General features: G+C 53.0%; 1 protein-coding gene and 1 non-coding gene across 3 annotated transcripts in view; both read left to right on the forward strand.

The window, feature by feature from the left end:
- Positions 1-6,386: 6,386 nt before the first annotated feature.
- The window catches only part of RANGAP1 (Ran GTPase activating protein 1), a 28,458-nt gene continuing 13,418 nt past the window's right edge, over positions 6,387-21,426 (forward strand). Inside the window, exons 1-6 of one of the 2 annotated variants that reach the window (XM_061124455.1) lie at positions 6,387-6,665; positions 9,047-9,196; positions 13,868-13,995; positions 16,718-16,777; positions 19,004-19,183; positions 21,225-21,359. In XM_061124455.1, the coding sequence (XP_060980438.1) occupies positions 9,085-9,196; positions 13,868-13,995; positions 16,718-16,777; positions 19,004-19,183; positions 21,225-21,359 (615 nt within the window). In that variant the 5' untranslated portion in view covers positions 6,387-6,665; positions 9,047-9,084. The remainder of the gene's footprint in view (positions 6,666-9,046; positions 9,197-13,867; positions 13,996-16,717; positions 16,778-19,003; positions 19,184-21,224; positions 21,360-21,426) is intronic. The other variant, XM_061124454.1, reaches the window with a different exon arrangement.
- TRNAG-UCC (transfer RNA glycine (anticodon UCC)) lies at positions 9,600-9,672 on the forward strand. The gene has a single exon. It is a non-coding gene; the product is annotated as a tRNA-Gly (tRNA).

Consider the following 21,426-nt stretch of genomic DNA (forward strand, 5'->3'; position numbering starts at 1 on the left):
TGGACAGAGGAGCCTGGCAGGCTACAGTCCATGGGATTCTCCAGGCAAGAATACTGGAGTGGGTTGCCATTTCCTTCTCCAGGGGATCTTCCTGACCCAGGAATCAAACCCGGGTCTCCTGCGTTGAAGGCAGATTCTTTACCAACAAGCCACAAGGGAAGCTCCCAGAGAAGCCAGTGGGCAACTGCAAAGATCCAGCACAGAGTGGAAAAAAAAGAAAAAGACTGTCATGCACTGAGAGTCTTCCCAGAAAAGGATCTTAACTTGGGGTTTAGGGAAAGACCTTGAAGATAAAGTGCACAATTTTAGGCTTAGTTTGAGGGTAATGAGTACATTCCCCATAGGGTTACTATGAAGATTGAGTTCCTGCATGCAAAGTACTATGTGATTAAATAAATAACACATTCTTCTGGGAAACAGTCCATAGAATTCCAGTTCTCAGAAGTGAGGATGAACCCATGAACCTAGAAGCTGAGATAGGTTATAACATAGTGAATGAAATTCAGGTGATAAAGCATGCTCACAGTTGTCCCCAGTATGCTTGAAAATGATCAAGCATACGGAAAACTGACAGAACGAGATCGCCCTATATTATGCTATTTGTGCTCAGTCGCTCCAGTTGTTTCCGACTTGGCGACCCCCTAGGATGTAGCCTTCCAGGCTCCTCTGTCCGTGGGATTCTCCCAGCAAGAATACTGGAGTGGGTTTCCCTGCTCTCTTCCAGGGAGTCTTCCCAATTCAGGGATACAGCCCATGTCTCCTGCACTGAAGGCAGACTCTTTACTGCTGAGCCGCCAGGGAAGCCCATATTATGCTATGACTGTTAAACTTTTTCTGTATTTGCTTTATCATATATTCATCCCTCCATCCACTCATCAGTCTACGTAATATTTTTGTTAAAAACAAAATAGGTAATTTTTTTTTTCAAAATAGGTAATTTTTAACTTTCTTCTCTGTGCTCTTTTACATTTATACTAATTTTTTAGATTGCTGTCAGTTTTCATTTTAAAAATGAAATAATTTCCATTTTGAAACAAAAGAACTATTAAAAGGGGATATAATCTACTAAAAGGATTTGATACCAGGAAACCCTTTATACACATTAGACCCAAATTTAAGCTCCTCCCCAGACAGTGTTTTCCATCTTACTCAACACTGGATTCTGGAATAATGCCTTGCACATAGTAGATAACTATTTGTGGAGTGAATGAGTTCTTTTGAGTATCGTTTTTTATTAAGGTTAAAAAGAAATCATTAAGGGAGCCCTGGGCTTGAACCCTGGGGGGAACCTGATTTGAGTTATCTTTAACAAATAATGTAGCAATCCCCTCCCACTGGGGGAGGGAGGCAGGCTCTCCAGCAATGTGGGTAAACCAGCCCCCCTCGCCTCTCTCCAGGAGGAACCCAAGGCCAGCACCCAGTTGGTTCTTGGGACTTTCTCGCCGCATTCCTCACGTGTCTGACATAGTTCAGGCATTTGTTTTTGATCTGACTAAATGGCAAGTCTGCAGCCTTGGTAGCTCTTCAAGAAACCAGAATAAATATTGTTATTTATTCCACTCAAAATTGGCAATTAAGTTTGTTTTCAGGCACCAGAATGGAATTTAAAACATTCAGTTCAAGTAAACCAAACTAATCAGAGGCAGTCTGCTTTTCTCTTCAAAACATTAAAAAAAAAAAAAAAAAAGGAAAGAAAGAAAGAAAGCAGACAATAAAAACTGCTGCACAATAGAGAAAGGGGTCTGGAACATCCACTCTCCTCTTATTCCCACCTCACACTCAAAAGGTGACTTGTTTTGCATGTGTAATGAAAAGACCCAACCCCCCCAAAAAAAAGAACCCCAGATATCTGTCTTCCACTATTTCTTGTCTAAATTACTGTGTAATTCAGGCAGGTTATTTGACCTCTGGGCTTTAGTTCTCCGTTTGCTGAAAAGAGAATAGAGGGGCTTCCCTGGTTGTCCGGTTGCTAAGACGCTGTGCTCCCAATTCAGGGGGCCCAGGTTCAATCCCTGGTCAACGAACTGAGAGTTTGCATGTGGAAACTAAAAGTTCGCATTGCCACAACTAAAGTTCTTGCATGCTGCAATTAAGACCCGATGCAAAAAAAAAAAAAAAAAGACCCGGTGCAGCCAAACAAATATTAAAAAAAGAAGAAGAAAAGAGGTGAGCGATGGCCTAAGATGGTTCCATCTGCCCATTCCATTTCTTTTCTCAGGGTCAGGCAAACAGACTAGTCTCTCTGAAAGAGAGAGTTGGAGAAAGTGAGGGGGAGAGAGAAAGAAGATGACAAATGAGTTGTTGGAAACACTGATGTTTCAGGACACTGATGTTGCAGGAAGTGGGACCCCTTCCAGGGCCCGAGAATGGGCACTTGTTTAACACTCGAAAATGAATTGTCCAAGGAGACACATGTCCTGACAAAGCAAGAGATTTTATTGGGAAGGGGCACCCAGGCAGAGCGCAGTAGGTAAGGGAACCCAGGAGAACTGCTCTGCCACATGGCTTGAAGTCTCGGGTTTTATGGTGATGGGATTAGTTTTCGGGTTGTCTTTAGCCAATGATTCTGACTCAGTGTCCTTCCTGATGGCACACTCATTGCATCGCTCAGCCAAGATGGATGCCAGCGAGAAGGATTCTGGGAGGTGTCTCCTTTTGACCTTTCCAGAACTCTTTCCATTGGTGGTGGCCTATTAGTTCCGTGTTCTTTACCAGGAGCTCCTGTCTTAAAACAACTCATGCAAATGGTTACTCAGGTGCCTGGCCAGGGTGGGCGATTTCAGTCAGTGTGCTTCCCGTAACATTTGGACTCAGTGTGCAAACCCCCTTCTCCCTTTTAAATCGTAGTCTCCTCCTTTTAAAGGGGTTTGAGATAGAATCTAGATTCAGGAGTAACAAACAGAATCTGTGTTGCTAAGGGCCTGGATTTGTGATTTTTAGCTTTGAATGTGAACACCTTCAGGCAGAACACCTACCCATTGGTTCTCCACAGGCCCATGGGACCCTGTTACTTCCCTGGGCTTTGAAGGCCATTGAGTTTCTGCTAAGAAACTTGCAGTTATAAAAACCCTGTGATCCATCACCCAAATAACGAGGAAGGGAAGATTACCTCAGATGTTCTGCCACCCACTTCCTTCTTCCCTTCAGGAGGTCCCCATCAGAAGAAAGTCTCAGAAAAATAAAACTAGAAGAGGGAGGCTTAGGGTCACCCTAAGGAAAATTCAGACTGATTTGATCAGTCTTAGCCAGAATCAGCTCAGGAATAACATCAGGCCTACTTGGAAGCTTCTCAGCCTTTTCAGATGATGATTCATTTTAAGGAAACATCCCATGACCCTGACTGAAATCCAGTTCAAATGAGGAAACCTGTGGGATGGAAGAAGCACAAGCTGGAATCAAGATTGCCGGGAGAAATATCAATAACCTCAGACATGCAGATGACACCACCCTTACGGCAGAAAGTGAAGAAGAACTAAAGAGCCTCTTCATGAAAGTGAAAGCTGCTGCTGCTAAGTTGCTTCAGTCGTGTCCAACTCTGTGCAACCTCATAGACAGCAGTCCACCAGGCTCTGCCGCCCCTGGGATTCTCCAGGCAAGAACACTGGAGTGGGTTGCCATTTCCTTCTCCAGTGCATGAAAGTGAAAAGTGAAAGTGAATTTGCTCAGTCGTGTCTGACTCTTCGTGACCCCATAGACGGCGACCTTCCAGGCTCCTCCGTCCATGGGATTTTCCAGGCAAGAGTACTGGAGTGCATTGCCATTGCCTTCTCAGGAAAATGAAAGAGGAGAGTGAAAAAGTTGGCTTAAATAACATTCAGAAGACTAAGATCATGGCATCCGGTCCCATCACTTCATGGCAAATAGAAGGGCAAACAGTGGAAACAGTGGCTGACTTTATTTTTAGGGGCTCCAAAATCACTGCAGATGGTGATTGTAGCCATGAAATTAAAAGACGCTTGCAAAAAAAAAATAAAAGACGCTTGCTCCTTGGAAGGAAAGTTATGACCAACCTAGACAGCATATTAAAAAGCAGAGACATTACTTTGCCAACAAAGGTCCGTCTAGTCAAGGATATGGTTTTTCCAGTGGTCATGTATGGATGTGAGAGTTGGACTATAAAGAAAGCTGAGTGCCGAAGAATTGATGCTTTTGAACTGTGGTGTTGGAGAAGACCCTTCAGAGTCCCTTGGACTGCAAGGAGATCCAACCAGTCCATCCTAAAGGAGATCAGTCCTGGGTGTTCATTGGAAGGACTGATGCTGAAGCTGAAACTCCAGTACTTTGGCCACCTGATGTGAAGAGCTGACTCATTGGAAAAGACCCTGATGCTTGGAAAAATTGAGGGCAGGAGGAGAAGGGGACGACAGAGGATGAGATGGTTGGATGGCATCACCGATTTAATGGACATGAGTTTGGGTAAACTTCAGGAGTTGGTGATGGATAGGGAGGCCTGGCGTGCTGCAGTTCATGGGATCGCAAAGAGTCGGACACGACTGAGCAACTGAATTGAACTGAGGTACCTATGACAGGCCAGGAGCCCAGAGAATGCTGCCCAGCTACAAACAGTACCTTTCTAGAGGCTCTTCAGGTGAAGGAGGAAGCTGCCAAGTAGAATGTTCTACTCTGTGAAAAAGCTCTCAGACCCACTGCTGTGAGGGGTCTGATGCTTGCTGGGGGGCCCACAGGAAGCTGACTCATTCAGGTTGGAGTCACCAGGGCAAGGAAAGCCTCTTGGAGGAGGTGGCATTTAATATGGGCTTTGCAGGCAGAAGAGGAAAGGGAGAATGGAGAGGATCCACAACTCAGTAGTAGTGTGGACTAGAGTCTGGAGCTTTTGTTTTCTCATCTCTGCTGGGAAGGGTAGCAGTGATGCCCTTTTCCTTTGTGGTTGTAAAGATTAATTTAGTTGTATGTGGAAGAATCTGGCACATACTACATTTAACTCTGAATTGCAGGTAAAGCAAAAGCATAAGTGGGTGTGTGAGCTGAGTTGTGAGAGGTAACTTTGGAAAAGAAGTCTGCTTGTGTTGACAGTGCTGATCTCTGGGAACTAGAGTTTCTTGGGTAATGTTTACTTTTCTGTTACTATCCTGTTAAATGTTGGTTGAAGTGTTTATAATGAACACCTTATTTATATAATGGTTAAAAAGTTCTTTGTGAAAAGAAAAAAAGCTACTTGTGTTCTGTTACTTAAAAAATTCAAACCTAGAGAAAAGTAGCAAAAATGTTCAAAGAAATCCCACAGACCCTTCACCCAGATTCACTTGTTAACATTTTGCTATACTTGCACTCCCTCTGGCTACATACGAATACATACATTTTTTGAGCCATTCCAGAGTAGGTTGCAAACATGCCTGTAATTATTTCAGCATATATTTCCCAAGAACAAGGGCAGTGTCTTACATAATCAGGTACAATTTAAAAGAAACAACAGGTTTAACATGGAAACAATGCTATTATCTTTTTTTTACAATGTTATTATCTAACATACACATTTTTCTGTCTCAATATTGCCCTTTATAGTAATTCTCTGTACCCCAAGATCCAATCCAGGACCACGTGTTGCATTTAATTATCGTGTCTTTTTAGTCACGTTTAATCTGCAACAGTTCCTCAGCTTTTCTGTCTTTCACGACACAGACATTTTTGGAAGTGTACAGACACGTTATTCCGTAACGTGTTCCTTAGTTGGGTACGTCCGATGGTTCCTCACGATCAGATTAATTTTATGCGTTGCGGGGACTGGATGGTGATGCTGTGTCCTCAGCACAGCACTGCGGGAGGTGTGCGATGAATGTCAGAGTCTTGTTATCGACATTAACGTGAACGTTAATGTGGTTAAGGGTGGTGTGGCAGAGTTTCTTTGCTACAGAGTTACTATTCGCCCCCTCCTTTTAATTATCAAGGAATCTGTGGCTATTTTTGGGAAAGTCCTCGAATGTCCTTTCAATTTCATGGGACAAAAAAAAAAAGCGAGGTTTCCCTTTAGGAAATAGACATCTCTTAGCTTGCGGAACAGGTCCAGCTTCGAGTCTCCGTCAGCACCAGCCTTTGTCAATAAAGTTACGTGAACGTGAACCTTTCCGGAAGGGCGGAGCCGGCCCGGTCGCAAGGCATTTAGGGAACTGTAGTCGTCCTGGAAGTTCGCGGCTCAACACCGCCCAGCGGTCTCGGGGAGAAAGAGCCAGAAGCCGCAAAAGGGAGGGCACAGAGGGACCTAGCGGAGGTGCCCTGGGACGCCGCGCGAGTATTATGGGAATGGTAGTTCGCGGGCGCAACTCTGCGGCGTCCAGCCGCGCCCCGCGCAGGATAAGCGGACCACTATACCCGACAGGCCGCGCGCGCGCGGGGGCAGGGGAAGCCGGACCGGGCCTCCGACAAATCAAATCGAAGGAAAGAAACTGCCGGCTTTCAAAATCCACCTCCCTCCGCCATCATCTGCCGCCGTGCGGGGAGCAGGTGGTGTCTGAGGTGCGAGCAGCGAGAAGCGCTTGGGTAAAGCTGACGGACGTCTCCCGGTGGGGCTGAGCATCTGGAGCGCCGGACCGGAGGCGGCGACCCCGACCTGACCTGACCTGACCTGACCCGGACCCTAAATCCGTCCCCTCCCGCCGGACGCACGCGCGCGCTCCGGTCGCCCCACGCGGCGGCGCAGCCTGTGTACGGTAGGGTCGGGGATCCCTTTTCTTTTCTTGTCACCTGCCTGGGGATGCAGGCGGGGGTGGCGCGGCCCTGGAACCGGACGAGGAAGGTGTGGCGCTTTCTGCGTGCCCCCCTCCGCCTTCATCCCCTGTGCCCTCGACCGCCGAGCGGGTGGGAGTTTGGGAAGCCAGGAGGGGCGCTGTCCCTTTTCCCAAGCGGCGAGACTGAGGCTTAAGAGAGGGCGTCAGGTCCACCCGGCTCGCCCACCCGGCAGCGGCGTCCCCTGTTCGCGTCGGTGTCAATCCGAGGGCGGTGCACGTTCGCCTGGGATCCCGGATGGGGCTCCGGTGCGGCCCCGCCTGTCATTCTCGGCTCGAACTCGCGCGTCGTTCTCCCGCCGCCGCCTCCCAAGAGGCCCACACCCGCCGGGGACCTGGGCTGGTGCCGCCGCAGCCCCGGGGACCCGCGTGAGTCACTGCCGACGCTGGGCAGGAGCGGTGGATGTGCATGGAGGCAAATGTGCCAGACTCCTGCTCGGAAGGGGGAGGAGATGTTTGTGTTTGCTTCGCCGCGGGCCCTTTGCAGACCTTGGACTAATCAGTTCACCTCTCTGTGGTCCAGTTACTTAGACTTTATAGTGAACGGTGTGTGTGTTGCCTAGTCTTTATAGTGGATAGGATGGGGGTGGTGGTGGTGTGTGTGTACGGACTGGACTTCTCTTCCAGCTGAGAAGTTCTGTGTTCCTATTTCTTCTGGACGCCTCACCACCGTTTTTCTAGCCTTAAATTGTCCCAAACCAGAATTACAAGGAGTGGGGTGGTTGTGGTATCAGGCTATTTTATGTTGAATTTCATCCCTTCATTCATTCTTGAAGCAGCTTTGAGATTCCCTGCCTCACGCAGCAGATAGAGTGATCCTGTCAGAACATGCGTCACATCACAGTCCCTCTTCTGCTAGAAACCCTCCAGTGGCTCCCTTTGTCATTCAGAGTAAAAGCTTCAATTCTTAAAATGGCCTTTGTGACTGGGGCCTCTTGTTAATTCTCTTTCTTTATCTCTTACCTCTTTTCTCCTTCCCTCTCTGTGTTCCAGCCCCACTGGCCTCCTTGCACTTCCTCTGACCCTCCCCTTCCCCCACAAGACCCTTTGCAAGAATGTTCTTCCCCCAGATATCTGCGTGGGTCAGTCCCCAGTATCCTTCAAGTCTTTGTTTCTTTCTTGATAATACCTTCTCTAAGACTCTTTAAGAGTCCCCTTGGATTGCAAGGAGATCAAACCAGTCAATCCTAAAGGAAATCAGTCCTGAATATTCATTGGAAGGGCTGAAGCTGAAGCCCCAGTACTTTGGCCACCTGATGTGAAGAACTGACTCCTTGGAAAAGACCCTGATGCTGGGAAATATTGAAGGCAGGAGAAGGGGACGACAGAGGACAAGATGGTTGGATGGCATCACCGACTCAATGGACATGAGTTTGAGCAAGCTGCAGGAGATGGTGAAGGACAGGGAACCCTGGCGTGCTGCAGTCCATGGGGTTGCAAACAGTTGGACACGACTAAGCAACTGAACAACCACTACCACTCTATTTTAGATTAAATCCATCCCCCGCCGAGAAACAAGGAAAACAGCAAAGCTTCTTACCCCTTTTCCTGTTTATTTTTCTTCTTATTACTGTCTGAGACACTAAATAACCTTGTTCTTCCTGATCACCCATTCCTCTTTGGGGAAATGTACTGGTCCTTTCTGCCAGTCTGCTGAACTATAGGCTAGAAGCTCCTTTTTTTCAGCAGCTCTGTCATCAGTCTATTGTGATGGTGGTGGTTGTGATGTAGAGACCTCTGGTCTCCTAGGAACCCCGAGGTCTGGCTGACATGGGCTGCCCAGTCTCCTGGCCAAGGTTGAAACCAGCTGTGCAGTGGGCTGACCCCTCTGCCCTACCCCCAGAGTCATGCCAGCGAGGGCAGTGGGGCATTCTTTGGGATGGATAACCTGGATCCCATAGCCATCCATGTCCTGTTTGAGGAATGGGACCCTCAAACAGAGAGCGCCCAACATGATCAGGCAGGTGTGTGTTCTGGGGAGACTCTTCATAGCCGTCAGACGAGAACTCGACTGCCATTCCCTAGGGACCCAGTGGTCAACTCACATGGCTTTGCTTGGTACCCCAGCTGGGGCAGTTGGGCAGAGGAGGGCTTGTAGTGAGACGGTAACTCTGTAGAGGTTGAAACCTTTGCCTTTTTAGAACTCTTCCTTCCTCAATGTTGTTTTTATTTCTCCCAGTGGTTTAGCACTTGGGATTTCCTTATCCTGGGAGGTGGGCTCAGGCAGCTGAAATGGTCCTACCCGGCCCTCCCCAACCTGGAGATGCCCAGAGATCCTCTCTCTTAATGCACTTTGACCTCCTCAGTCTGCAGATTTCCAGGGGAGCCCACCGACGCAGCCACCATGGCCTCTGAAGATATTGCCAAACTAGCAGAGACGCTCGCCAAGACCCAGGTGGCCGGGGGACAGCTGAGTTTCAAGGGCAAGAGCCTCAAACTCAACACTGCAGACGATGGTGAGTCCTCGTGTGGACTGGCCCCGGAGGGACAGGGAGCAAGCGAGAGAGCACCTCCTCGTCCCACTTGTCAGGCCCGGTTAGCTTCATGATCACACTTGTCCTAACCCAGTAAGGCTTGACGATGTTTTGTCCATGAGCACATGGTGGGCATCCCTGCCAATGGCAGCTCAGGCCGGCAGGTGGGAAGGACCTCTTGGGGGGAATGGTCAGCAGTGAGGGACCACAGTGAGCAGCAGTCCCAGGATCCAGCCCTGCTTTCTTACTTCAGATCCACCCCCACATTCACCCCATGAGCCAGAGCTGGTCTGGGAATAGTTGTTGCCTTCCTGAGAGTGGGAATGTTCCGAGCACTGCACCCCCGAGAGCAGTGAGGCTGCATGAAAACGACAGTCCAGGGGTTTCCCTGGCGGTCCAGTGGTTAAGACTCTGCACTTCCACTGCAGGGGCCATAGGTTCAATCCCTGGTCAGGGAACTAAGATCCAACATGCTGTGCAGCTCAGGCCAAAAAAAAAAGAGAGAGACTCTGGGCCCTCTTGGGAGTCTGGTACACTCAGTGAATGCCCCTGAGGGGAGGGATGGATGCACCTGTCTGAACAGGCATCAGGACTGGACAGAACTAGAAGCAGAATGCAGACCCTGTCTTTGCTTCTGTGGCCAGAGCGTGGCTGGCACGGATCCACCCCGAATCCCGGGCACCTGGAAGTGAAGGTGCCTGCATCGGGGCCTCTTGAGGTTCCAGCCCAACCAGAGAAACTGGTCTGGACTTGCATGGTTGTCCTGGTGTACAGGCAGGCTGGCTCCCATCCTCCAGGTCAGATACCGCCTGAGTCCTTGCACATTCCTAACGTCCCTGGAGGGCCTTAACCTTTAGAGTTCCTCCCTGTGCATTATTACTTTTGATCCTTGCATCATCCCTGGGAAAGGGAGGTAAACATGTTGCCATTTTATAAATGAGGAGTAAAGGACTCGGGAGCCTTCAATAACTTACTGGTCTTCAGTAACTTACTCAAGGTGGTGTAGCCCAGAATAGCAGAGCCAGGATTCCATCGGAGGTCCAGCTGCATCCCTGGTCTGGTGCGTCCCAGTGTACATTCAGCGCAGCTCAGTAAGTGTGAATTTGCTATTAAATGCTGGTCGTTAACACTGTGTCAGTTAGTCTTCAGTGCTGTACAAAGAGTGTCTCAGTTTATCCCCCTCAAAAGGTCTGGAGGTAGGTTTCACCCCATTGTGCAGATTGGGAAGTTGAGGCCTAGGGAGGTGATAGGACTTTCCTAAGGCCCAGCTCTAAGCAGTGGAGCTGGGAAGAAAATTCAGGGTTGTCTGCTCCTAAAATCCACGCACACAACCACTTCATTGGCTCAGGCTGGATGTGCCGCCTCCCGTCTTGGCGGTCACCAGAGGTGGGCAGCTTGGAGCCCAAACCTCTGAGGAGCTCCTGACCTGGAGTAGGAATGAGGTCCTCAGACAGCCAACAGGAGAGATGAAACACGCTCTCAGAGACATGGAAGAGCTCTGGGAAGTAAGGTTGGGGAAGGGATCACTTGTTTTCCACTTAGGGAGAGGCTTAGGAGGGCTCCGAAAATCCCCGAGGATGAGCAGATACTTGAAGTGAGAGTGGGCACTGCAGGCAGGAGAACCACGTGAGTTGGCCCAGGAGCTGGGACACACAGGGTGGGCTTGAGAGAAAAGAAGTCAGAATCCTGGAAGGAGCCTTGAGCTGAGGCCCTTGAGTGCTGTATCGAGGGGCCTGGTGGTCTGATTGTGAGCCCAGAAAGGGCCTGTCTTGGCTGGGGGTGAGCAGGTGAGGTCCAGGGAAGGCCATGAAGCTGTTGATCAGAACTCGGCCCCAAAAAGTAGAAAACAAAACAGAGAACTAGGTCCTTTTCTCTGCTCACTGAGTTATGTAAGGACCAAAGTAAGGCCTTGCTGCCTTATGTAGCAGAGCCCCTGAGACTTGTTCCTTTGTGAGGCAGTTGAGGCCGCAAAGGGAAGCCCGTTCCGCACAGCCTGGTGACGGTTGGTGGCTAGTCAGGGACAGATGGGGCCTATCCCTGGCCTGTGTTTAAGTTCTGCGTAAAGTAACTCTGTTTGGGTTGCCGGTCAAGCAAGAGAGGCAGCCCGGCCGTGGACCCACCCTCTCCCGTCCCTGCTCTTCGCACTGGGGCGCTCTTCCTCGCACGCTCACTCTGTGACTCCCCGGCTAAGCTCGCGGCAAGCTCAGTACTTCTGGTCTCTGTACCTGTGTCACTTACACGGCTTCCCCCGGGGCCCTGGCATCTCTGTTGCCTCGCTTCTAAGGGCGGTGTAAACATTCCCGTGAGCAGCCACCTTCCCTTCTGGTGAGCTGGCCTTTCCCTGGATGTTAGGGCGACGCCCTGTTGGAGCAGGTCTCCCAGAGGGCTGAGAGGCCCCTCCAGCCCTGGCCCTGAGTGCCAGCTGCAGAAGAGGGCTGGACACCCGGCGCTCTGGAGTTGCAGCTCCAAAGGGGGAGAGGGGTTCGGGGGTTTCTCGGCCGGGGCCCTCCTGTGTGAAGTCCGCGGTTGTGCACAGAAGCAAGGCTTTGGGGAGCAGCACATACGTTCATTTTGGGAAAACCAGTCTGAAGCTCAGCATTGCCGTTTTCCCTGAACTCCTGGGCAGAGTGGCTTCGTTCTTTGAAGCCTCAGTGTACCTTCCTAGGAAATGGGAGGCTCGTATCTGTCCAGCCTTTCTCGTCATAAAGTGAATGCTGGTCACTACTGTCTAGTTGTGTGACCTTCGCAGGCACTTCCTTACCTCAGGTCACTCAGCTGGAGACCAGACCTGTCAGTGACGACCTTAGGAGATGTGGTGGCAGTGAGCAGTGGCAAAGTGAGAAGAGGAAAGGCCCTTTCTTCACAAACTCGTGAGCCAGCGAGGAAGCCGGCATTAGTAAAGTCTCTTTATCGAGTAACCATTCAGGGACCTCCCTGGCGGTCTTGGGGTTAAGTTCATCCCAGCTAAGATCCAGCATACCGCACACCAGGGCCGAAAGAAAAACTGACCTGGTTGGAGGCAGCAAGGGTTTCTGAGGAGATGCTGCTGTGGGGGGGAGGGGGGTGTGGGGAAGAGGAAGAAGACAGGTGCATGGGAAGACCCCCAGCTCTCCCCCAGCTCTGACAGCTTCTCAGGGAGCCCCTTAGAGGCTGCAGGTCACGAACTTTCTCTTTTAAAAATGTTTATTTGTTTGTTTGGCTGCACTGGGTCTTCCTGCGGCCTGTGGGATCTAGTTCCCCGACCAGGGTTTGAACCCAGGCCCCCTGCATTGGGAGTTTCTTAATCACTGGACCACCAGGGAAGTCCTGGCATATCACAGACTTTCTGACAACCCTCTGTGGTTGTCGTAGCCTAGAAGGTCGTGTTTCCCTCTTCTCTCTCACACTCCTCTCCGTCTCTTCCCCACCATGTTACCCCGATCCATGCTGTGCCAGCCAGACTAGATTTGTCTTTCATGTAACCTGTGTGATTTTTTCAGATTGTAAAATTAATACATGCTCATTGTAGCATACAGAAGCATTGAAAGAAGGGGAAAAAAAAACATTATCTTCATTATAACACAGCCCAGGGATGTAACTACTGTTAATTTTGATGCATTTTTTTTTTCAAGTTTTGTGTTTTTTCCCCAAAACATATAGTTGAGTTCCTCTTTTTTTTTTTAAGTAATTGGGATCATAATTACAGATACTTAAAAAGCTGCTTTCTAACCAGACACATTGAGAGTACATTGTACAGATGCTGGGAAAACACAGATTTAGCCAGAATCCCACCACCTGGTGATAACTGCTTTAACGTCTGGTTTTTAAAACTTTGTGTGTGTGTGTAGGAGAATTCATACAACGTTTTAAAAGTGGTCAGACCAAACAGCGTTGGATAACCTCATTTTTCACTTATTACTGTAAGATGATTATTTTCCAAGTCAGGTAAACACTTCTGTGGCCATTCATAGTGACATCAGTGTAACAGTTTATATCATGCACCCCAGTGAATTAACCTGCCCTCTGTTGATTGGCATTTAGAGTGTATGGGATTTTTCATCACAATGAAACAGCACGCTAATGCGTGCACCAGCCTGAGTCACTTCACCCTAGATGCGTGTGTGCTGCCTCCCTGCCCTTCCGGTGTTCTCCCCGCACCACCCACAAGGTGCCCCGAGCACCTTCTTCACCTGCACCAACCAGTTCCTCCTTTTCCTGGTTCCCAAGTCTCTCATACATTACTTAACACTCATTGGAGAGGAATTGTAGCTCAGATGGTAAAGAATCTGCCTGCAGTGCAGGAGACCCAGGTTTGATCCCTGGGTCAGGAAGATCCCCTGGAGAAGGGAATGGCTACCCACTCCAGTATTCTTGCCTGGAGAATCCCCATGGACAGAGGGGCCTGGTGGGCCACAGTCCATGGGGGTGCAAAGAGTCAGACACGACTGAGCGACTAACTGCCAACAACTACAGAGGAACTGTCCGAGTAGCCACGTCCCCTGCTATGCTGTGAGCCTGTCCGAGTCCCCTTGGTGAGCCGGGGCCTGGCACCCAGGAGGTGCACCATAGCCCTTGGAGTTGTGAGGGACGAGGTGTTCACTGGGCCTCAGCTCCTGCATCTGTGGCCCATGACTCCAGAAGTCTAAGATTCTGATTTTTTTGGTCCCTGGGCAGCCAAAGACGTGATTAAGGAGATTGAAGACTTTGACGGCTTAGAGGCCCTGCGCCTGGAGGGCAACACGGTGGGCGTGGAAGCAGCCAGGGTCATCGCCAAGGCCTTGGAGAAGAAGTCGGAGCTGAAGGTGAGGTCGGGGGTGAGCAGGCCCAGCCTGGTTGGGGACAGGCCTCCGCTCACACGCCCCCCCCGCCCCTCCCCGGCAGGTACCTGTGTCCAGTCCCTCCTGGGCCCGGGGTGGGGGGGTCACCTCGGACAGCCCCTCTTGCTCCGGGCTCCCTGGAGCACAGTGCTGGCCGGGGCCCCTCTCCCCGTGTGATGTGTCTGTTTGAGGCCGGCGGTCACAGACCCGGAGAAGGTGTCAGGAGTGTAAGAGGTTTACTGGGTCACGCGTGAGGAAGGAGCAGAGCTGGAGAGAGCCTGCAGCTCGTGACGCAGATCTGGGAGCTGTTCTGACAGGTGCTCAGCCCAGCCCGCGGCTCCTGAGCAAAGACTGCCCTCAGAGGAGGCGCGTTTGGGAAAGAAATGGCCACAGCTCAGCTCAGGTGCTGGTGGTTGGAAGGCTGCTCACTGGGGGCCTTCTAGATGCCCTTCTCACAGCCGAATGGCTGGTCCTTTCTTGAAGGTTAGATGCAAGCGGTGCCCTTCCTCGGCCAACCCAGAGATTCTTCTGTTCTGGTGTTTCTCAGAGCGGGTTCCTCTGAATGTTGGTCCTTCAGCATGCTCTGAGAGAAGTGCTGTCATAAAGCTGTGTCTCCATCTTGTGAGTCAAGGGAATAGGCTCAGGGCAGCTGAGTCAGCCTCCCCAGATCCGCTGCTGGTCAGAGGCTGAGCTGTGCTCACATTTCCAAGTCCAGCGCACGTTCCGTGGCCCCGAGGGCTTTCTGAAAGGGAAGGCGGACGAGGCCAGGGCCGCGAGAGGAAGCAGAGGGCCCCGAGCTGGTTGACGGTGTGGCCCCTGATGTTCGTGTCCTCAGGAGGATCACGGTCAGGTTAACAGACAGCCAAGGCAGGGCTGCTTCTGCTTCCTGCCCAAGGCTGTCCTTTTCCCGCGCATGAGCTGGGACGTTTCCCTGTGAAGGAACTCGGCTCTCCCGGGTGATTCCTGAAGGACAGGGACAGAGGAGACGTGCCTGGGCCTGGAGGCTGCAGCAGCTGAGCTTAGGCACCCGAGGGCCTGGGTTGGAGCCCGAGTGCCACCACCTCATTGGCTGCACTGCCTGGCCTCACATGGCGTCTGGGCTCCTTGACGCAGAGAGTTTTGCCTCCCTGGGTGGTTGCCATGGTGACCACAGGCCGGCTGGAGTGAGCGCGCTTGAGCTGCCGGAGTAGGGCCTGTTTCACATCCCCCGTGCAGACCCGGGGCCTGAGTCGCCCCGCCGCAGCGTCTCAAGCTGGCCTGTCTGCAGGAAGGAGCTGGGGGTGTTGGAGCAGCGGCCAGGGCAGAGGTGCCCGCGATACCGGTGCCCTTGTGGGCACAGCGCTGAGGCGAAATAAGAGGGTAGTTCCACTCCTGCAGCACCTCACACGTTAGGTCTTGCCAGGTGAGCAGAGTGTGGCCCAGACTTGGACCCCAGACAGCACCCCAGCCTCTCGACTGCTGTGCTGCCCGCGTGGAGATGAGTGAGGCCTAAAGCCTGTTTCAGAGATAAGACACCGGGGGTCAGAGTCAGGGAGTAGCAGGCCGGGGTCAGCTGAGCCAGAACTAGAAGGAAACCGTGTGCCCTGGAGCCCCACGCTGACCTCAGCCCATCAGAGCTGGGCTGGAGAAGCTTCCAGATGAGAACACTGTCTATAGGGAGGAGCTTAGGCTGGAGCTGCCAGTTCTGAACCCACAAACCTGCGTACAGATGTAACTTCCCGAGCCGACCCGTGTAGAATGTCTGCAGGGTTATTAGTGATTTGCTTTATTGGAGGATGTGAAAGTTCTTCTGTCAACACCAACTTCTCTAGTACTTAAGGTTGGGTCTAGTTCATACGTGTTGAGGCCTGGGTTTCAGGGGAGAGTTGCTTCTCCTGTGTCCATTTTTCCAAGGGTTGGCCAGGAAAGGCCAGAGCTGCCAGAGGTGATATTTTAGGCGGACACAGACCCAGCGTTAGAGGTGGGGCTGTGTGCCTGGAGCCTCAGTTCTGCTCCCCAGCATGGTACGTGACCCAGCCACGTGGCCACTGCTTTTGTGATATTTACCTGGTATTGCCTTTAAATCAGCTCACTTGGAAGTAATTTAAAAGCAAATATGATCTCTTCTCTAACTGGGAAATCACATCCCTTACTGTAAAGGAAATCAGAGTGTTATTAAATTCTAGTTCAAGGTTGCTGCCATCTAAAGGGTCTGAACCTGAGGTCTTCTCTCCCTTTGTTGAAAAGGCAGATGAGCTGGAAGTGGAGGCGTGGGTGAGACCCACCAACCCCAAACCAAATCTGTCTTCTGGAGGTGGTTAGGAGGGTTGAAAAGAGACTTGAAAAGACAGTAACTTCTTCACTACTGGGTTCTATATTGTCTCCTTTCTATTCCTCCACTCCCAGATCACGTCCCGTGTCGCTATGGCCCACACCATGGGGGAAAATTGGAGTCTGGTGTCTTGGTCCTGGTCCTTCCACTGTCTTGCCAGGGGGCCTGGGGCCAGTCCCCTCCTTCCCTCTCAGCCTGATTATTTTTTTCTCTGAGAAACAGAGGGTTGGACAGGTGGAGGGTTTTCCTGACACTGCTGCTGATCCCCACGGTCCTTTCCTCTGGGGCCTCCAGATCCTGTCAGCGTCCATCAGAGCTGGTCCCTGGTCCATGGGGGTGAGGGCTGCCTGAAGGCCACCTCCGAAGGTTTCAGCTAACTCTCTTCTTCTTCCAAAGCGATGCCACTGGAGCGACATGTTCACAGGGAGGCTGCGGTCGGAGATCCCTCCCGCCCTGGTGAGTGAAGGCGGCCCCTGCCTGCGCCCCGGGCCGCAGGGACCCCTTTAGCACCTCCTGGGACTTTCCCCCACAGCCTCCTCTTTGTGGAGACTGAGAGTGCCCTGGGGGTGGCTGAGATGCTGCTGTGGAAGCCAGGCGAGCACAGTCTCTGTATGTGTCCTGACAAGCAGGTGGTGATGGGGAGCCAGAAGTGAGGACTCAGAGGGCCCTGGGAGATTGGGCGGCCCAGTGACAGGGAGTACAGCAGAGACCTGCGCGCAGAGGTTTCGCCCACAAGCAGCGTGGGTCTCCTCCCAGATGATCACCCCTTCATCCCAGCCCCTCCTCCTCTGCATCCTGAGGTCCCTCTCGACTTCAGTCTGCACACAGGCTGCCCTGTCTTCCTCCAGCCCCTCTCTTTCTCTGATACCACTCTTTCTGCTTTGGTTCTCGTATGGGGTGGCTGCTCTCTGCCTGTTTTCCATTTCCCCATTCCTGGGGCTCAGCTTGGCTTGGGTGGAGCTCCCAGCCTGTGCACATGTGTGGGAGGCGTTGGAGGGTCACAGGACCCAACGTGGCTTGCCTGGGGCGCAAGGGGAGGGGGCGGGGCTGGCAGCCTCCCAGCACGGGCCGGGCAAGGTTCCTGGTCCGTCTGTGTTGTGCTGGTGCTATCTTCTCCGGCCTCCGATCAGCCAGCTCTGGCCCTCCTGAGATGCTGGCACTAGCCTCATCTCTAAAGCACCTCTGGCCAGCAGACAGCTAAGTGTCATCCAGGATGGGACAAGTGACCCCATGGGGACGCTGGAGGGCGGGCTCCCTGGATGGGAGGTTGATGGAGCCCCAGCAGAGTTGCTCAAGCTGGATACCAGCCCCAGAGGGCAGACAAGAACCAGGTGCGGCCAGGATTCAGAGCGCAGGTCCAGTGAGTTGATACAAATGTGTGTAAAAGGACTTCAGGTTGGAAAAGTTGGAGACTTACTTACGAGATCCTAGCTGTGGGCCTCTGCGCTGTTGTTTTACCTACATTTTAGCATTTAATTTTCTCAAGTTCTGCAGGAGGTATGATCTCCATACTAAACTTACGGTGAGAGCAAGTCTTGGAAACAGGCATACGAATTCGGGGTCAGGGAATGGCGTGAAATGCAGGGAGGGTGGAGTGGCGTAGAGGGAGGGCTTGAGCCTCTGACTGCTTAAGGGCTGAGGTCAGCTGTGGCCCGATCACTGGGGCTGGGCTTTCTTCAGCAGGTGGGGGAACCAGAGAATGGCCCTTCATTGTTAATCTGGGATTGGGGGTCATGGAAACTGCCTCTGCTGCCCTGTCCATTGCCGGGTCAAGGGCAGTGTCTTCATCACGCCTCTCACCTTGAACCCCTGCCCCCTCCATGCCCAGCCCTGGCAGAGCCGCCTCTCCCTGCCCACTGTCCTGGGCAACTTAGGTGTCCCAGCCTGGTAGGTTCCTGGGAGCGTTCAGCACCTTCTGGCCACATCAGGTCCTGGGCTGAGGCAGGAAATTGGGCACCCACCCTAGGTGCTCAGTCACTGCTGGAAACACTGGGGCATCAGTGGTGCCTCCTTCCCTCCCCGTCCAGTGGACCCCAGTCTCTGCAGGTCCCCCCTCCCTCTGTGAGAACCCCACCGAGACTCAGTCTCCCCTCCAGCACCTCTCATCACACTGGCCCCCGCAGCCCCTTCTGTTGCCTGGAACCCTGTCTCACACCCCGGGTGGGACTCAGCCTCCAGCCTGCTTCCGCCTGTCCATCTGCCCTCCCCAGGTTTGGGGCTGTGTCTTCTGTACCCCTCATGCTCCTCCAAGCCCATTGAGCTCAGGCCCAAGTTCACAGTTCTTGGCCTGGCGCCTGCCTGAGTTGACCCCTGCCTCTCCTGGAGGCTTGTCCCCAGACACACAGCTTGCTGCTTCGTGCTGTGTCCCTCTGCTTGTTGGTTTACTACTGGCTGGAATCTCCTCATGTTCCATGATTGGCTGCTGCTCATCCAGACTGAGTTCGGATGCAGCCTCCTGGAGGAAGCTTTCCCGGACGACTGTACTGAGCCCCAGGCCGCAACTGAATTAAGAGTCCTTTGCAGGGTTTTCAGTCTGATGTAACATGATCAGCTCTGTACTGAAATGGCCTGTGTCTGCCGGGTCCCCAACTGCCTAATGCCCCCCAAGGGCAGGGAGGGCCTGGCACAGAAATAGTACCTGGTCCCTGTCTATGAAACTGACACGAGCTCCTCTGTGCCCAGATCTCTCTCGGGGAGGGACTCATCACGGCGGGGGCCCAGCTGGTGGAGCTGGACCTGAGTGACAACGCCTTCGGGCCCGACGGCGTGCGAGGCTTCGAGGCCCTGCTCAAGAGTTCCGCCTGCTTCACGCTGCACGAACTCAAGCTCAACAACTGTGGCATGGGCATCGGTGGTGGCAAGGTGGGTGCGGCCACTCCCTCCCCATATCCCCGTGTCCTCCGCCTTCCTCCCTGCCCCGTCCCCTGCTACATCTGCATCTGCCTGGAGTGTGTGCCCTTGGCCACGCACCATCTGATATGATTCACCTCTTGTTTTTCTCTTCAAAGGACAAAGGCCTCAAAGGCAGCAGCCTATGGCCAGCGGGGAGAGGAGATGGATCTGTGAGGGTGGGGTTGCCAAGCAACCATCCTCAGTTCTGTGTTGCCTTGGCAACCCACAGGCAGTACTGCAGACGTGCTCCAACCTGCTGGCTCTGCAGAGCGCAGGGTTTGGGCATCACCAGACCCGCTGTGCCCTCGGAACGGCTGCCAGAGCCACGTGAGGCCTGGCGTGTGCACGTGGGGGAGGGAGCCCAGAGAGAGGGACCACTCAGGGAGGCCTGGGCACAGCTCACCTTTGTCCCTGGTCAGGGCCTTGCCCAGGGTGCCTCCCCTTTCCTGCCAGCAATCAGGCGGGTCAGGGCAGACGGGCTAGGAGAGGGCAGCCCTGATTATTCTCTTCTTGGCCCATTCTGGCTGTTTCTGGCCCAGCTTCTAGAAAGGCCAAGCGCCAGTCTGCATTCCCATTCTCTTTCCCTCACAGTCTGACCAAAAGGAGCAAAGGGCCAGGGCGTAGGAATTGATAGCGAACAGGGACGTCTTCTCTTTGGAGACATGTCACCTTAATTCCCCCCCCTTACTGAAAGGTGGGTGACACTGTCCCTGCCTTTTCAGAGAACGGCACTTGAGCTTAGAGCTCTTGGGTCGTGCGCCTCCGGTAACGTAGCTAGCAAGGGATGGATGTGGGGTTTGAACTGGCATCCCCGTGGCTGGTCGGAGCAGCAGGATGTGCCAGTGTATGCTCAAGGTGGCCCAGGCTGAGGAGCCGCGGTGGCCTGCCCTGCACGTGGCCTGTCGCCTCCCGCCCTGTGGAAGGACGGGCGGCTCACGCTGGGCCGTCTCAGCCGCACGCTTCCGGTCTAGGGTCAGTAAGCTGTGTGTTAAGACAACAGTGTTTGCCTCAGCACAGGAGACCAGTCCAGCCCAACCTGGAGTAGAGTCACCTCTGCAGATCCCTCAGGCTGGCCTACAGCAGGAGTCGGTGGTCTCTGCCCTGAGCACATGCCCGACCCCTGCCATTGCGGGGTTAGGCTGGCGGCGTCCTGGGTCCTGTATGTGCCCCAGAGTAGAGCTGTGAGCAGCCATGCTGACCCAGCTGCCTCGTTGTAGAGCAAGACTAATACCTTCTGCCTCCTGGCCTGGTTTTGAGGTTGAACAAGGTGTGAAAGTGCCTTGGCCAGGAGAGCTCAGGGCCTAGCAGATGCGTGTAAATGTCTCTCCTGCTGCACTGCCCGAGAACCATTTACATCTTCTGTACTGCGGTCTCTCCATTTCCAACCCACCAGCCGACCAGTATTTGTAACCTCTTGCTCTGTTGGTGTCACTAGATAGAGGTCACCTCCTGGCACCACCCCAGGGGCAGGGCAAACCAGGTTTTAGGTTTTTACCCCCAGCAGCTGAGCCCCCGCTGTGTGGCTGGTCGGAGCCTGGGCAGGTGTCAGATGGGTCATGGTGAGGGGAGCCCTGCCCTCCTTGGCTGGCTCCCCTGAGGCCTTGTGGAGCGTGGAGGAGATGCCAGAAGGTTTGGGTTCTGTCCAGGGTGTGCCGCTTGCATGGTGTCTGTAGGAAAGTTTCTGTCGCTTTCTGAGCCTGAGTTTCTTCAGCTGGAGCGTGGGAGTCGTGATGGTGCCCACCTGACAGAGGGTCCTGACACGAAGGGGGCCGACCGTGAAGCCCCTGGCCCACGTCACTCGGTGTTGGTGCCTCCCTCTCCCCGTCCCTACCGTGGGGCTAAGCCCCACAGGCTGACGGGACAGGCGGACACAGAGGTAGATGTCAAAGCCCATGTTCCTGCAAGGTTGGGCCCAGCTGAGGTCCTTGCTGCTGAGTGGCTCTCAGCCCGTGTCCACCCGGGCCGTGGCTGGTGCAGCACATTGAAGACCAGGACCTCCTGCCTCCCCCAGATCCTGGCAGCAGCTCTGACCGAGTGTCATCGGAAGTCTAGTGCCCAAGGCAAGCCGCTGGCACTGAAGGTCTTCGTGGCCGGCAGAAACCGTCTGGAGAATGACGGAGCCACTGCCTTGGCAGAAGCTTTTGGGGTGAGTGGTTTTTGTCCTGCCTGCCCTGGGGCCGGCTGAGCGTGGCAGGCCGACTCTAGAACTTGCG

The sequence above is a fragment of the Dama dama genome, chromosome 22 (assembly GCF_033118175.1).
Source record: "Dama dama isolate Ldn47 chromosome 22, ASM3311817v1, whole genome shotgun sequence".
NCBI lineage: Eukaryota > Metazoa > Chordata > Mammalia > Artiodactyla > Cervidae > Dama > Dama dama.